Genomic DNA, 16,163 nt, shown 5'->3' with positions numbered 1-16,163 from the left:
AATAGCAAAGCTGAGTTGTCTATCTTACATAAATTAGAAGATGCCTAACCTTCCTAAAAGAATATGATAGCAATACTAAATGACTCTTCATTACAGAGTTGTTGATTACCTGCAAGATAAGAAAGATGTGTGACTACTGTAGAACTCTTGTAGGGAAAAGAATTAATGTTGATTCATAATGAGTCTCTGGATGCAAATAAGAAAAATCAGACATCTCATTAGTGGTGTGAGCTGTGCAAGAGGACAAAATAACAGAAAGCAAAAAAAATCTTGAAAAAAAAGGAAAATGGAAAGGATGATGTCAGAGGTAAGCAAATGCAAGTCCCATATGGCTACTTAACTGCCCAACAAAATTGCAAAAGTGCCTACTGAGCACTGACTGAAGAAGTTACTGATTCTCAAGGTCTGAATTATTTGATGTGTGAATAAAAAGGAAGCAGGAGAGTTAAGTTCACAGTGTTGTCCTACTTTACAAAATGTTGCTTTAGAAAATTTCTGCAGAAAATTTCCATCTTGTAACAGTAAGTTTGCCATTCAGATCCCTGGTACCTTCTGCATCTTAAAACAATCTTCTACAAATATATTTGATGGTTTTGTTTCTTGTTACAGAGGTTGTGGAGTCTCCTTCCTTGGAGGTCTTCAAGACCCAGCTGGACATGTTCCTATGCGACCTGATCTAGGTGGACATGATTCTGCAGGGGGGTTGGACTAGATGAACTCTAAAGGTCCCTTCCAACCCCTACCATTCTATGATTCTATGACTTAATGATTCCTTTGTAGAATATGTACTGTTGCTTTCAAGTGCAAATGGCACAGCTCAAACACATCTAGAGAAGGAATTAATTGTCTTTTTGGTGTTTGATTTTTCAAGAGAAGTCACAGCTTCCAAAGAAGGAGGGAGGAAAGGGAGAAAAAAGATTAACAGCTAGAGTATGTTGCAGATCATCTGTGTGACAGGACATGAGTTCTTTTAAGCCTATCAACATGAGTTAAAAAAGAAGGCATGAGGAGTTAATTTGTAAGTACTTGCAAAAGAACAAATGTTTTGTATTGCATTCCAAAGTTAAGATTTCTCATTAAAACTTGGGCCAACCGGTGTGACAACCCTGAGCATTTTTTCATAGGATAAAGAGGATTTTTTTTTTGTTATTTTCACCAACAGCTTTTAAAGGACAAAACCCGTTAACTTTTCCAGTAAAATTAAGTGTACAATTGCTCTTAACCTTTGCAATTTCAGTTTTGTTAAAGTTAATAAAATAAAAGAACAGACTCCTCAGAATATCATCTTGAAATGAAATCTTAAATAGATCATTTTCTAAGAAAAAAAATCATTTGATGTTTCAGAAAAATTTAACCTGTCTAAATGTATTAATGAACTAATTCTAGGGCTTTTTTCTTTGTTTATTTATCATGTCTAAGTAGTGGGGGGGGGGGGGGGGGAAAGAATAGTTGAGGGGGAAATTTGGCTGCTCTTTGTTCCAACTTGGTGATTGTTTACTTATAGCATGTTGTCCTTGAAAGTGTAAATTCTGTTTGAGGATCATATTTATGGGCTGTCAAATTGATGGGCTTCTTAGATGACTTTCCTTCATGTGAAATGAATGTGAAATCTATATTCTGTAAATAGAATGATGTGGAAGATAGAAGCACGACTGTTGATGACAGACTGTTTGGGACAGTGGGCAGTACTGAGGGCATTGGATTTGAACTTCCATTTCCATTTAAACAAGTCTTGCAAAATGAAGAGTCTAGTTAAAGAAATCTAAGTTGATCAAGAGCATTTCTCAAGCCTTTGTGAAGGGAAATAAAGCCCCTTTTGGACTCTAACAGATAGATAGCTATTATCAAAAACATTCTGTAGACAGGGCACTGCTATAGGAGCAGGATTGGCTTTACTTACAGTAATCCCAGACCACTGTATCTTTCTGGCAATAGAGAAGGGTAGTACACACTACTAACTGAGGTATTCATTTCAGAAGTAAAAAAAGGGATTCTGGAAGATGATTGAGAAACCAAACTTTCAAATAAGATATAGTGCTCTTTCTAATGGCACAGTCTAACCTAGAATGCTAAAATTTGTTGATTGATCACAAGATTTAATTGCAAAGACCACAACGATAAAAAAGGACAAAGGATAAATAATATGCAATGTACATCATTATTTTTGTTAAATTCAAAAGTTTCTTAGTAATTCTAAATACTGAGTGGCTAATAAGATTTATGTGGAGTTAGTTAAACCAAAAAATGCCAACTCTTTTAAGAAAATCAAGATAACAAACAATTAAATGCTTACTAAAAAACATTAAAAGAGCCTGAAGTAGAAACAAATACAAAACACTGATTAGGTTGAGGCATTGTGAGGCTTCTAAAGGGCTTTGGTTATAACTTGCCACTGTGTTAATTTACTAGTGAATTATTGCAATTATATATTCATGTTTTGAAAAAGAGTGGAGAAACAGATTTCTTCTACATCATTGTATCCAATTCTAGAACTTAAATGTGTATAATTATTATAAAATACCAGGAAATGATAATTGCAACAAGTATCTTGATTTACCTCTCCCGGTTAAGTGTACCAAGCCAGAGCTTCTACACACTTTCTTTTGCTCCCTCTTTACCTGTTCAGCATTTGGGATTCCCGAGCAGATGTTGGGGGCTGATGCAACTGCCATGCTGAAAGCCTTGTCAAGGGGGGTTCAGGGAAGATCTTACCATGGTGGATATTGAAATTTAATGATGAAGGAAACTGCTATTCCTCATGCACCTTCACCTAGCTACATCTCTGTCTCCATCGCTGTCCCTCTCTTTCTTTCTGACTGCCTTTTTGGGTTGGTTTATTTTTTCCATTCTCCCACTCATCTTACATTCCTCACATGATGCCGCCCCTGTAACGCTGAGGCTTTTTCTTTGCTTCTTCTTCGCCCATTTGACATCCCCCACTGTTACTCTTCTTTGCGTTGTCTATTCCCAACCCTCCTGGATTTCAAATCTAGCAGATTATGTATTGATTTTACCCTGCTTTTGATATTAGCAATCTTTTTTCAACTGATTTGTTACCTACTGTGTGTAGTTTCTTTTTTGTGTCTATGTAATGAATGCTTTATGAACTTGCAAAACGATGATGTCATCTATATGTTTGATTAAGTAGGGAAGAAATGGAAAACACCAGTTATTTTCTTAGCTGTAAAACAAGCGTCTTTTTCTTCTTAATGAGGGCCAAAGTGTGCGGTGAAAAGAAAGCCACACAGCATAACAAAGAAACTGAAGAAATTTTCCTAAAGTGCTTTCTGAGAGATTAAAGAATCCCTCTGCTTGGGTAGTATAGAGAGGCAGGTCTATTCTTGTCCTGGGAACACCTCTCATCCTAATGAAGCCTCATGAGACACTGCAAGCCTCCAGAAGCATGCTGGGAGGTCCCCGTGTTCAAAATGGAACAATCCTTTCTATTTAGCAGCAAATGTCCCAGTTTTCCCCCACCTTCTTCAGAAGGATTGTGCTCCAGATAGCTCACCAGGAGGAGTTTTCTTGAATCTAGCAAGGCAAAAGTCCTGTAGTGATGACTTCTCTCTTTCGGGAAGCTGAACACTCAAAAGGGACCTAAATGTGTTAATGAGCATTAGATAATAATTAAGCTTGACACAGTTGCAGTTAAATACCTACTCATTTTATTATATATTTTTAAAGCATCTTACTCATTTGCTAAAGTTACAATGCTTTATTGTGAGAAAAGGATAGTGTACTGTGCAGCCTGAAAGGAGTACATCCAGGCATGCAGTTACTCTCTGCTTTTACAGGGAGATAAACGAGTTCTACTAATGACTGCTCTTTTGTTTGGGAGTGATTTTTACTTAGGCAACAATATCCTTCTTGCTCTGTAAAGAAAAAAGGTTGAGGGCAGTAAAGCAGAAGGGGTGGCGGGTAGTGCCACATGAGCAGTGCAGCCCACAGGGCAGCCTCTGGGGTGAGAGATGCAGCCTCCAGCACGCCTTGGGCAGTGGGCTGGTAACAGCACCTGCAGCAACACCACTTCCAGACACACAGACAGTAACCAGCCTGCTCTCTTATCTCACAGCAGGCAGTTCTGCCAAAATTCAGCAGAGTGATGTGAAACAACCTCACTTCTTGTCCACAAGCTGAGATAAATCAGGAGGGATGGATGTGCTATATATACAAAACCACTCAACCGAAGGAAGTGAGAGCAGGGAAAGGATTTTAGTCCTGGCAGGGGGAATATTTTTGTATCCAAATAAAATGAAGTATTTACAGCATTTAATGACACCATTTTTATTTACTGTAATTTGAAACAGTGTTCAAACCTTTTATTTCCTGAGCCATTAAATCAAATGCATTTTTTAAATTTACTAGAGGACAAGGTAACTTTCCAAAATTAAACCTGGATTGTGCATAAGAGAGGGAGGAGGAATCTTCTGTCTGCAGCAGTGCCTGTAATGTCAGAGAGAGAACACACGTTTACTCTTAACAGTTTCATCTGTCAGTACATTTGAATACAGTTATTATTACCATGAGTTACTATGTAATTACCATTGCTCCCAACAGAGTTCCTGTTTCATTGCTGTTTAATTATGTGCATTATTTCAGTGTAACCATGCAGTTTAACTCACATCACTTGGAAATAAGTGTTTCCGGTGAGGCAGTGTCATAACACAAGAACCTTCATAGCCAGGATATGGTTACCGGAAAAGCATACAAAGGCATTAGTTGGTGTAGCCCACCACTGTCTTTTGGAGGAATCATACAGATGCAGTAGTTTATACCTTGGTCACTTAAGGTAGATGGCTGAAATAGCTGTGAATATCCTTTGTGTCACAGTCTGGAGAAACTTTGAGGCTAACAAAAGCAGAAGGGCAAATATGTTTAGTAAATTCTTCCCACAGATCCAGCTACTGTAAGCATATGCATTTGTTGCCAGCATAAGAGACTTTTTCCTGGGAATATCTTTAAATAAATATCAGTTCTGTAGATCACTGTTTAGCTCTTACAAATATTTTGCAGAGCCTGTTTTCGTGTTGCAGGAATGATTTTAGGGTAATGGCAACTAGTATAGTTTTGACTTCTTTATCAGAGGTTTTATTTTCTAAAAAAAGAAAGGAAGTGCAACAGCTCTTGTAATTTCTGAGACAAAAAGATTTTCTTGTGATATTTCTCGCCATTTTCCTGTACTATGAGTTTAATAAAACACCTAATGAAACTCTCTTCTAAGGAAAGCTCACTGTGTGATGCATGTTCAGGTAAACATCTTAGCATTATTCAGAGGAGGAGGGCACAAGTGTAAGGTCCCAATTACTGAGACATGTTCCTAGCCACCTCGAGGAGACATGAGACATGCACAGAGATGGACCTGTCTGGCAGCAGCTCAAACCATAGTTAATCCAAGCAGCATTTATCCCAAGTGTATTTAGGGAGTCAGATATGTTTGTACATGTGTTGTGAAATTCAAAGCTTCCTATTTCTTGGTGTTAAAGGTGGAAAACAAGACAGTTTCAAAAGATCAAAACCACTTGGATTTTTGTAAAAGAGAACAATTTAGTAAAAATTTTGACCTGGAATGAGCAAGAGTTTCAGTAGAAGTTAGAAATTGCTATCAGTTGTCGGTACTTGGCATGGGAAACTAGGAAACAGTAGCAAGAACATTACATCTTGCAAAGAGAGACAATGCCACACTAGCATTCCTGTCAGTGAAAAAGTTGGAATCCTTGCTTCATGTGAAGGTCATAATTTAAGCAGTGGTACAGCAGAGCAAATCAACTATGAACAAGATGTGATGGATGTAAAGGATGCATTTATATATTCATGGCCAGAAATCCATTAAACAAAACAGAATTGCACACTGATGACACATTGCCCTAAAGAAATATATGGCAGCTGCCAGCCAGAAACAAAAGACAGAAAAATATTCTTAATTAAGGGAATAAAAAATGTTACAGAAGTATTCTGAAAAATGATTTCTAAAATCTCAGAATATTCAAAAGAAGCTGCATGTTTCTTAAGCTTGGTTTTAGTATATAGGCAGAGTTTCTCCCATAGGAAAAAGAGAAAACTTCAAATATGACATGGCAATAATGATTATTCTCCACATTTAAAAGGCAACTCATAAAAATTAATACCACCTTTCCAGAGGATCAGGAGTTGTGTATTGAAAGTTTAAAAGGAATTATATACTTGAGAAAATAAGTGAATACTGAAAGAGATTGATGGACTTAGTTTCACTGTAATTTTCTTTTTACAGACTTTGAAATAGTTAATTGTAATGTATTTACTGAAGTGAAGGAGGATACAATCCAGACTTCCTTATTTTATTGCAAAATGTGTACTATTTTAATCTTTCTAAAAATATGAAGTGTTCACAGAGAGAGGATCTGTTTTAGGGAGGTTTGAGTTAGGAAAGTGAGTCTAAAAGAGGATGTTCAGTATTAACATTTACCATATTACTATCACAAGAAAATCTGAGTATTCTTAAACAGTGTGCTCTCTGAATAAAAGAGATCATTCATTTCACTGAGCAAGTTTGACAATGCATTTATTATTCAAAAGACTCTATCCTCTATTAACTCAAGTATTCAGTTTAGACAGATAATCTGGGAAGTGAAATGTGATATGAGATAAAGCCTCATGTCAGAATTATTCACTCATTTTTCTTTATCTGTAATCAGGTATTTTTAGCTCTCTCAATGCTGGTATTGCAAGGCACAGTTCCTTCGGAGATAATCACTGAACGGAAGATAACCATGTGGTTCTTCATCTATCATCTTATTACACCCTGTTTCGTCTATGGTTTAACAGGTAAGACGAACTCCCATGTTAATTCATTTAACTGACTGTTGCCAGTTTTACGCACTTCAAGGTCAATTATGCTGTTTGTATGGCTGTAATCCATTTGTGCAGATACAATGAATGTGAATGATAAAACTGTGAGAAAGGGTACTTACTACAATGGATGCCATGATTAAAAAGCAGATCTGGACTTTAAATTTTATTTTGTCTATTCCAATTTGCTGTATGGAAATAATTCATTCTCTAGATCATAAGAAAAATGTATCAACTGTCTATTTTTGTACAGTTGATCAGGATGATCAGAAAAATGGAAAGATGCTCAGAGTAAGAGACACTAAATACAAAATTCTGCAATACACACACCACCTAAAATGAATAACATTTATAAACTTCCACCAGCATAGCATAGTGCTGATTTTCATATTGTAAGAAATTTCATCAATAGATTTGGGGCCATAAACAGTGAAACATTCAGGAGTCATATTTCTGAAATCTTGGTTTGATTCTAAGAGCTAGAAAGAGCTGTTTGGACAGTTAAAATTCATCATTAAAATCTAGTTTCTATTCCAACTGTTCCAAACAACTTTGAGGTTGATAAAGCTTGTTTCAGAGTTCCATGCCAATTTAAATGAATGCTGGATTTTAGTTGCTGTGATGAATTGGATTGCTAATATAAGCAGAGATCTTCTCAAGAAAGAAAACATTTTGCTTATATGCAGACTGTATGAACTGAGATCAGAAAATGGAAAGAGCAGGTAATTAAATCATGCATACACAAAGTGTTGACTGAGGTTCAAAAAGTGCAAACATTTTTTGTACTAATGTTTTAGTTACTTTCAAGGTAGGCTTTAGATCCTTACCTACTTTGAGGGGAAAGTTACTCAAAAGCTGCATTTCATAAAACATTCTTGTGTTTTAGGAGGTTCTTTATGTAATTAATGAATTCCTAACTGAAATAAGATGTTCATAGTCCTGCTCGATCTGGCCTACCGTTCCAGGCATGGCCTCAATTTCCCTGCCATGAGACCATGTTGTTTCTGGTATTGAGTTAAGAAGTCTGACTAGTAACATGATGTAACCTCATTGCCTTTAAGAAATTACTCCATAGCTCACAGGAGTGCTTTCTGGTTTAGTTGAGGACATTATTTTATTTTATGAAGGGTTTGAACACAGTTCTTTACTCCATGTTTGAGTTTGTTGGAAGATGTACTGATGCCTAATAAAAACATTTAAAACATTGTGATCTCACACTTAAAATCTATTGATTATATATTTCAAGGACATTTTCTTTGTTAATATATAAGTGTTGCTGATAGCACCAATATTAAAACTCACCACTTCAATTCAACACTGGGCTTTTCCTAGGAAAAAAAACAAACAAATCAGACTGTCACTACCAATGATTTTCCCCTGAATATATTGACATCAAACAGAACCATCAGGCTGCAGTAGCCAAACAAGTGCTGGACATTGGTTGATAAAAAATTTGAGTCAATCACTGAGAATAAATGTTCATTTAATTTCTTGACAGGCATGACCAGATGATTAATGCTGTTACTTGTGTATTATGCATGTTGCAGTTGTGCCCAGAAGCCAGAAATCTTGGCAGCATTGTAAGGCAGGTGTCTTAGAATGACATGGGAAGTTGGTGTGTTATGCAGGTTGTAAGTGACATAGGAAGAACAAAGTTGGCTATGGTGATATTTCATGTAGTTTGATATATTCATAGGAAAGTTCGATCTCTCACTTCACTGTACTTGGTGATGGTACATTCCTGCAAGTATTAGCAAGTATGAAGGGTTTTGAACAGGGGCAGGTTTTAATAGTGCTGTTACCAGTTCAAAGAAAATTCCTAGCTTACTTTCTGTTATGGAATAAATGCTTGCGTTTTTCATCAAAAGCCAAAGATAAAACCTGCCACAACCTCTGGCATGCCACCATTCTCTGGTGATTTGTAGTCTTATACAATCAGAGGGAGTTCATTATTTCTGGTCTCTGACTGCAGGGCTGAGTAGCATACACACTCTCTGCTCTTGGACCTGCTCTTTGCATAAATAATTAAATATCCATTTTAGTTGAGAGAAAGTCTGCTTGTTATCTAGGGCTTATGGCACCCATCTGGATTATACAAATCTGATGTTGCAGTCTTTGCTCTGCCCCAGCACTTGAAACTTGCTGGAGGGGTTCTCATTTCAAATGGGTGCCATAGCTGTTGGCAGTTAGTCTTGGCAAATTTTCCTTTTCCATGTATTTCTTGGCAATGAAAATGTCATGGTATCAAGAAAATACATTGCTGCAGTAACAAAGATGATATATAAGGGGTTGCTTGGGAGTGTTTATGGTATGGTTAAAAAGCAAAAGATAAATACTGTAGAAAAAGAAGGGGCACAATCAGACCAAGTTCTAGGAGGTGTTTTTTCATACATGATACTATCAAGAAGACTGCTGGCATTGTCAACAGCAGTGGAGAATGTGGGAACTGAGGATGTTTTTTTAGTAAAGATCATGAGCTCTTATTTCAATACCAGGACATACCAAGCACCAGAGTGAAGAGACAAGTTAGCTGCGAGCAGATGTTGAACACAGAATATTAAAAGAGTTGCTTTAGTGTTTTTTAATAAAACATGCAGTTTCCTTGGAAGTTTATTTGCCTCATCTTGCATATTTTTGGTGCTGGACCCACACTTTTAGGTGGTTCTACCGTGTAAGTTGCCTTTGCACAAAGTGGTTCATGACTCTGGAGCCACCAGTCAAGGTTTTTGTAACCCATGTCTACCGAACAGACTTACCATGCTAACTGATCTGGAGCCAGGAAACTCAAAGTTTCCAGGGTTGATGTCCTTTGAGACGTCTCACCATTTGTCCCAAGTGTAGAGCTGTCAGCTAGAACAACTGAAAGTATTCAAAATTATTGCACTTGATTGAGCATCTTGAGCTTTCCAACTTACCTGCTTGAAGTATTTGGGAAAGAGGGAAGCTGAAAACCTGAAGCTACACCAACTTGAGATGGTCATAATTTGGCCTGAAAGGGTGACAGGTATTCTGATACTGTATAAACTAAGAGATTTTACCTGTTTTTTTTACCCTTTTCCTGATGCAAGAAATTTTAAAAGGTGCTTTTTTTTTTTTTTTTCCCCCCAAACTGAAATACATATTTTTTAGAATTTAGGAGTTTGCCTTAGAACAAAACCCCTGACGTTTAGCAAGTTTTATTTTGTGGTAGTCAAAGGAGAAGTTGAGAATTGTTACAGTGACTGGCCATTTCCCATCAGTGGGAAATGTGTACTTACTTGACTGAAAGGAAGCAAATATTACACAAATCAGTGCACTGGAATTTTAGGCAGAGATCATCTTCTGCAGTGAGACAGGTGCAATATTTATTTTCAAGGTAAATTAGTGCTTTAAATGTAGTCTTGCAGATATAAAGTGATGAAAAAGCCAGAAGTAATTTGGTCTTTCACTTCCTGATAGAACAGACAGTTATAGTAAGGGTTGCTTTACAGAGTGCACTTTGAGTAATGCAAGGCAAGGCAATGAGAGCAAGAAGTCACTTCTCAGAGAACATTGCTATGATTGTCAGTCCACTGAAAAAAGAGTTGTTTTGTGCCTATCACTGGTAATATTTGACTTTCCCCTGACATCTGGGCTCTCTCCAACATATTCAAGTTGCCTTTAACTCCTTGTTAAATTCATACTGTATTGCTAAGTCTGAGTTTTAGACTTTTCCTTCACCTAGTGTATCCCATGTAAGCCTGTGACGTGCAAAAAAAATTAATTAAATAATAATAATTTATTATGCTTAGTGAATACTTGATTACATTTGGCTGTAAGAGGAATCGATAGGAATAAATGTTATTGTCTTCCTCCTGTATTTTATTCCTCGTAAAACTACTTGTTTTACATTGGGATCTCAAAGAGCAGAGTAAGTCACTACCTAAGTTTAGGTCAGATCAAGCATCAAAAGACAGCTTGTTGCTCAAGTGACTATTTTGGATTGTGCAAAATGATATAATAGTCCAAGGACTAAAATGTCCAAACTACTTCTTTTTAGGGAACCTAATAACTTCTTTTCAAAAACCACTGGGAGCCCAAGCTTCAGTGAAAGCTGGTAAAGACAGTAAGACACAGGGCCTTGCAGTGCAGGGCAATTCTTTTTATGTGTACATGAGGATGCTATTAAGCAGCATGCAGAATTTCTGAGTATGTTGCTGGTGTTTCATATGCACTTGAAAGGCTTGTGTCGAGAGATTGTGCAGAGTAACTACTGCACTTTTATCCCTAATTTGCTGAGCACTTTCTTTCACATGAGGTCAACATGTCAAGCCTTTAAGTCACTTTTGATGTAACACATGTTTTTCAGGAAGAATCACCTAGCTGATTGAAGTGTCTAATAGGCAAAATTTAGTGTGTTTAAAAGTACTGTAATTGGTAATAGCTGACATTCCTCTTGGCAATCTGAAAAGACAAGCAAACTGTACCCTAGCTTTGGCATAAGTTGAGAAACTTACTCTGACAAAGTCTGGAGCTTTTATAAAGGAGTAAATATCTACCTGCCCGGTTCTTCAAGGATTTCGTTAGCATATATGAGATTCTCCTACTCTTTTTGGTCCAGAACAGTAGAGATAGTCTTCCCAAAGACAATCTAACCCTTTTGTATAATATGAAGACTACTTGAGTGGTAATATCTTCTATTTGAGTGCTGACTTGTTCTTGGAAACTGATCAGTTAGCTTACACTGATACTTCTCCATTGGGATGATGTAATCTTTTTTATAGACCAAAAAATACTAAATTGTGAGTTTTGTGGACATGAACATGTTACTGTTTCAGCACATAAGCTTCTTGTGAATGCCAAAGGCAACTTTTCCCTCTTGATAATGAGAGCAAGTTAAAAAAATCCAACCCCTAAGCCTTATATTATATATAGCTTGGATTTTTTTGGGATCAATGGATTCAAAAATATGTGTTATGAATAGAGGGCCAGAATCTACATTATTTAAAACTTTTTACCAGAACATATGGCATTATTCAAAATTGCTAAAGAGAAATATGCATTTTCTTCTAAAATGCAAAGTACATGAATATACTTCATACCTGTTTACTTTGTCTGCCATGTCTCTACTTGGATCTTAAAAGACCATTTCATGCTACATTTTAAAATAAACTAATGGAATGTGTTCAGTCACCGTAGTGCTCAGAAACCTTTAAGTGCCTTATTTCCCTTCCTGAGAGCCTGGTAGTGACATTTTTGATCATTCTCAGACAATCTTGCTTCTGAGCATGAGCTTCTCAGATACTAATAGGTCCCCATTTCTGTGACATATTGAAAACAGTACAAGATCTACTTCTAAGGATCAAGTGTTTTCTAGGCTTGCAGAGCTGATGTGGATCTTGACAACATAGTGATGGTTAAGATATTGAATGAGCCCATGGCTCTTCTGCTCGGCATCCATTAGCATTCAAGGTTAATCTAGCCATGTGCTGTGTCAACAGATCTTTGTCCCTCTTTCATGTGAAAATAGGCAACAGGATACAACCCTGTCAGGTAGATCAATACGGATGAGATCGATACCAAATTACTGTCTCAAGCAGCCACTTTTGGCAATGTTGAATGCCAGGGAAATAGAGAGGTGTGCAAGAAGCAGGAACAGAAATAGAAAGCTTATTAAAAAAATAGAGATGCTAATTAAAAAAATACTCCTAACCTTAAAATTATCTTCCAAATCAATTGTTTTATGCAGACATTGTAAAAGGAAAATTTGTACAGTTTTACCTTTGCTTTTTTAAAGCAAAGGGGCTATTTGTTTGTTAAAGTATGCAATCTGTAGGTCTTGAAGAGCACTGAAGTCCTTCTCCCTCTGTTTGTCCTTACTAGTATATGGAGTTTTAATCTTCTGGTCTTGGAGCTTTGGATTTTTTTACTATGGAGCTGAGTGCACGTACAGAAGTGTTTGCAGGATTAGAGCTTTAGGATACATCCACTCTGGTTTCCAAACATATGGATTCATAGGCATATATAGCTCCACATGCTTTACTGGCAGCTCTTCGCTGTAGTTCAGTAATACCCATCATCATTTCCTCTGTTACTTTTGCATCTGGTACCTTACACACTAATGTTTTTCTCGTTGACATGTGCAAGCTAATTGTTCTTCCTGAGTAAAGCACTTTTTAAATGGTGCTGGATCTGGGAACCATTCCAGAAGCCTGAGTGCCCTACATACTGGTTAAGGAAATGCTTGCTCCATTTTGTTAAATCAGCTCTTTCCTTTATTAAGATTCACTTACTTCTCTATTTTTTTTTTTGTGATTTAATTTGAGGAATTAGTGAGATTAAAGACACTTTAGAATAAATAAGGCAAATACTCAAATGAATATGTATGAAAAGTCTCTTGTTCATGATTCACAATATGTGATTTGAGTGAAGTGACTTGATCTTGTGTTTGACATTTAATCTGCTTTCCCAATGAGTTGCCACATAACTATGTATCCACCGTTTTTGATGACTCAATGTAAATATGTAACTTTAAAAAAAAAATTAGTGGTAACATTGTATATCAGCTATAAGAATTCTATTCTGAAACCTAATGTGGGTCACTTCTGTACATTCCAGAAAGAAAAAGCATTAATAATTCTGTAAATAACATTAGAAGATCATTTTTACTCTTAAGTAATGAATATTCCACAGCTCCTGAGTGACTCTAACCACTCTGTAAGCCAACATGGGAAGATGCATCATGTAAAGCCTGTAGAAAATGAAGATGTCCTTGCAGTGTTTCTCAGGATGGCAAATTAGAAAGTGAGAGTAAAAGTTTATTTATAACATTTTTGTTTATTCTCATGCTAACTATGTAAATATATACAGATTGAAGCACAAGTGTCTTAATGTGATTTAGAGACTTGTCTTTGACACATTTGAGCAAATCTGTATCAAAGGCTAACAGTACAATTACAGAATACTGTTCCCTTTGGGAATTTTTTGTTCTACTTTTCTGTATTCAGATTAGATAAAAAATTGATCATGCAAAATGTGAGAATAAGTTTATTAAAACAGAGAGGAAGTAGTCTGTACAAATCATTTAATTAAATAAAGTGTAGGAATGATCCATTTCAGGCTGCTACAAACAACATCTCAAATCAGGTATAAATTAACTCCCTGTGTATTTGTGGCAATTGTCCATGAGCAGAAGAAAACAGATTTATTTGAATTAGCGTGCTTTTTAAATGTTAACTGTGAGGTAATGTGTAAGTAGCCAGTAAACATTGCATTTTCTTTCCTTTTCCTTTTTTTTCTGCCATATGATACAAAAGTCCTGATTAAGATCATCAACTCTTTCCTTCCTCTATGTACTGTCCTGATTTCAGCTGGGATAGTTAATTTTCTTCCCAGTAGCTGATAACAGAGCTGTGATTTGGATTTAGTGTAAGATTAATGTTAACAACACACGTACGTCTTAGTTATTGATAGTTAAGTTTCAGTTTTCCATGCTCTGCAGTGAGGAGGTGCAAAAGAAGCTGGGAGGGGGCATGCCTAGGACAGCTCACCTGAACTAGCCTGTCATGGTTTTGCCCAGCCACCAATGAAACACCACGACAGTCTCTTGCTCACTGCCCCCATCCACTCCCACCTTCCTTAGGATGGGGAAGCCTCAGTGAGAGGGGAGGAAAAAAGATAACTAAGGGCCTTGTGGATTGAGACAAGGGCAGGGAGGACTCACTGCCAATTACAGTTCCAGGCAAAACAGACTCCACTACTCGAGGACAGTAGGAAAGTTTATGCTACTACCTACAAGAAACAGAACAGGACAAAAAACAATAAGAGAGCAGGATGATGAGAAAATTACAACCAGCACTTTAAGATCTCCCTCCCTTATCCCTCCTTTCTTCCCTGGCTCAGCTCATTGTTCCCAATATCTCTTATCTCCTGTCCCCTCAATGGCTCAGAGGTGTATGGAATGGGGGATGTGGTCAATCTCTCACAGATGGTCTCTGCTGCTTGTTTCTTCTCTGAGGAGGATGACTCTTCAACTCCTCTCACTCTTCCCCTACTGCAATACAAAGTCCCTCCTACAGGACACAGTCTTTAAATAAGGACCTGTAAGCTAAGATGGAAGATTACATGGTGGTTAGGCTTTTGGAAAAAGACACAAGAAGTGATCCTGTGTGGTGGCTGTTTTGAAAAAGTTCTGTGTTACCTTTCTATTTACAGGTAAGCATATTTCCTTATGAAAGAAAAGGACATGTGAGGGAGAGCCGGGAGCATGGTTTTATAGAGTCTGCAAGGCGCCTGGAGAAAGCAAATTATTAGGGCATGGGAGGATGTGAGGTGAAGGGAGATCTGTAGGGGACTGACACAAGGATGATTGCTTACTGCTCTGTTTTAATTACTCTTTCTATGACCTAAGTAATACAGCAGGAGTGTATTTGGTCTGGATTAAACATATACAGAATTGGGTTGCCCTGAATAAGCCTTTTTATTGTGCCTTCCTTTTCCTTTCAGGTGAAGTTTCTTGAGATGACCTGAAAGTAACTGCTTCGAGTTGTTTCTGATTGTTATTTTCAGACATACTTTCGGTATCTTTTCTCTGAATGTGTGGGATATTTTATATTATGATCATTCACAGGCTTGTACAGGGACACAGAAGTGTATTAACATAGCTTTGTAGCTCATCTATAAGGCTTTCAGATATATCTGTCTTTCTAAGTCAGTGATTCTTTTAGATGCTTCAGTTAATAAGCCTAAACCCTTGCTCCTGTTCCACCCTTGGCACTGGCACACGACTTCATCAGTGAGCAAGCTCACCTGGAAAAATAACCCAGAAAGCTAGAAAATTCAAAGGATTTCTGCTCTCATTAGTAGGCTGCCTAAGAAGTCAGACAAGTATGAGAGGTGTTGCAGGAGTGCCTAGAGGGAAAATGACACTGTCTAGCTGGAAAGTGTCACTTGGGGAAGGGATGACAGGGCCACCTTCCAGCAGCAACAGTTCTTACACAGTTCTTAAATGGTTCTTACACACAGTCTCATTGGCTGTGTAGAGATTTTTTCTTCACCTTTGCAAAGACTTCCTAATGCATTTTAGCACTGTGAAAAATGAATATTGTTTGCAGAATTCACTGAAGAATGCCTTGAATAGTAAGAATTAGTCAGAATTGCTCCAATTTAAAATATGTATCACAAAGAATGTACACAGAAAATAGGGCAGTAAGGGTCTTTGAGAAGTCAGTTAGTCAATCCTTTTATCTAAAGCGGGACTAGAACAGATGAAATGTGCTTTAATTTTCATCTTCAGTTTATCTAATACATTCTTCTTTCTTTCTCTACTTTTACGTCTTCTCTTTTTCTTATACTCTTAGCCTGCCCTTCCTCACTCTCAA

General features: G+C 37.1%; 1 protein-coding gene across 1 annotated transcript in view; it reads left to right on the top strand.

Moving 5' to 3' along the window:
- CNTN1 (contactin 1) overlaps positions 1–16,163 on the top strand; it is a 138,731-nt gene that overhangs the window by 42,232 nt on the left and 80,336 nt on the right. Inside the window, exon 2 of the mRNA XM_062020482.1 lies at positions 6,672–6,801. Within this exon, the coding sequence (XP_061876466.1) occupies positions 6,672–6,801 (130 nt within the window). The remainder of the gene's footprint in view (positions 1–6,671; positions 6,802–16,163) is intronic.

This window comes from Colius striatus, chromosome 1 (genome assembly GCF_028858725.1).
Source record: "Colius striatus isolate bColStr4 chromosome 1, bColStr4.1.hap1, whole genome shotgun sequence".
Taxonomy (NCBI): domain Eukaryota; kingdom Metazoa; phylum Chordata; class Aves; order Coliiformes; family Coliidae; genus Colius; species Colius striatus.
This window is presented reverse-complemented; position numbering and strand designations above follow the sequence as displayed.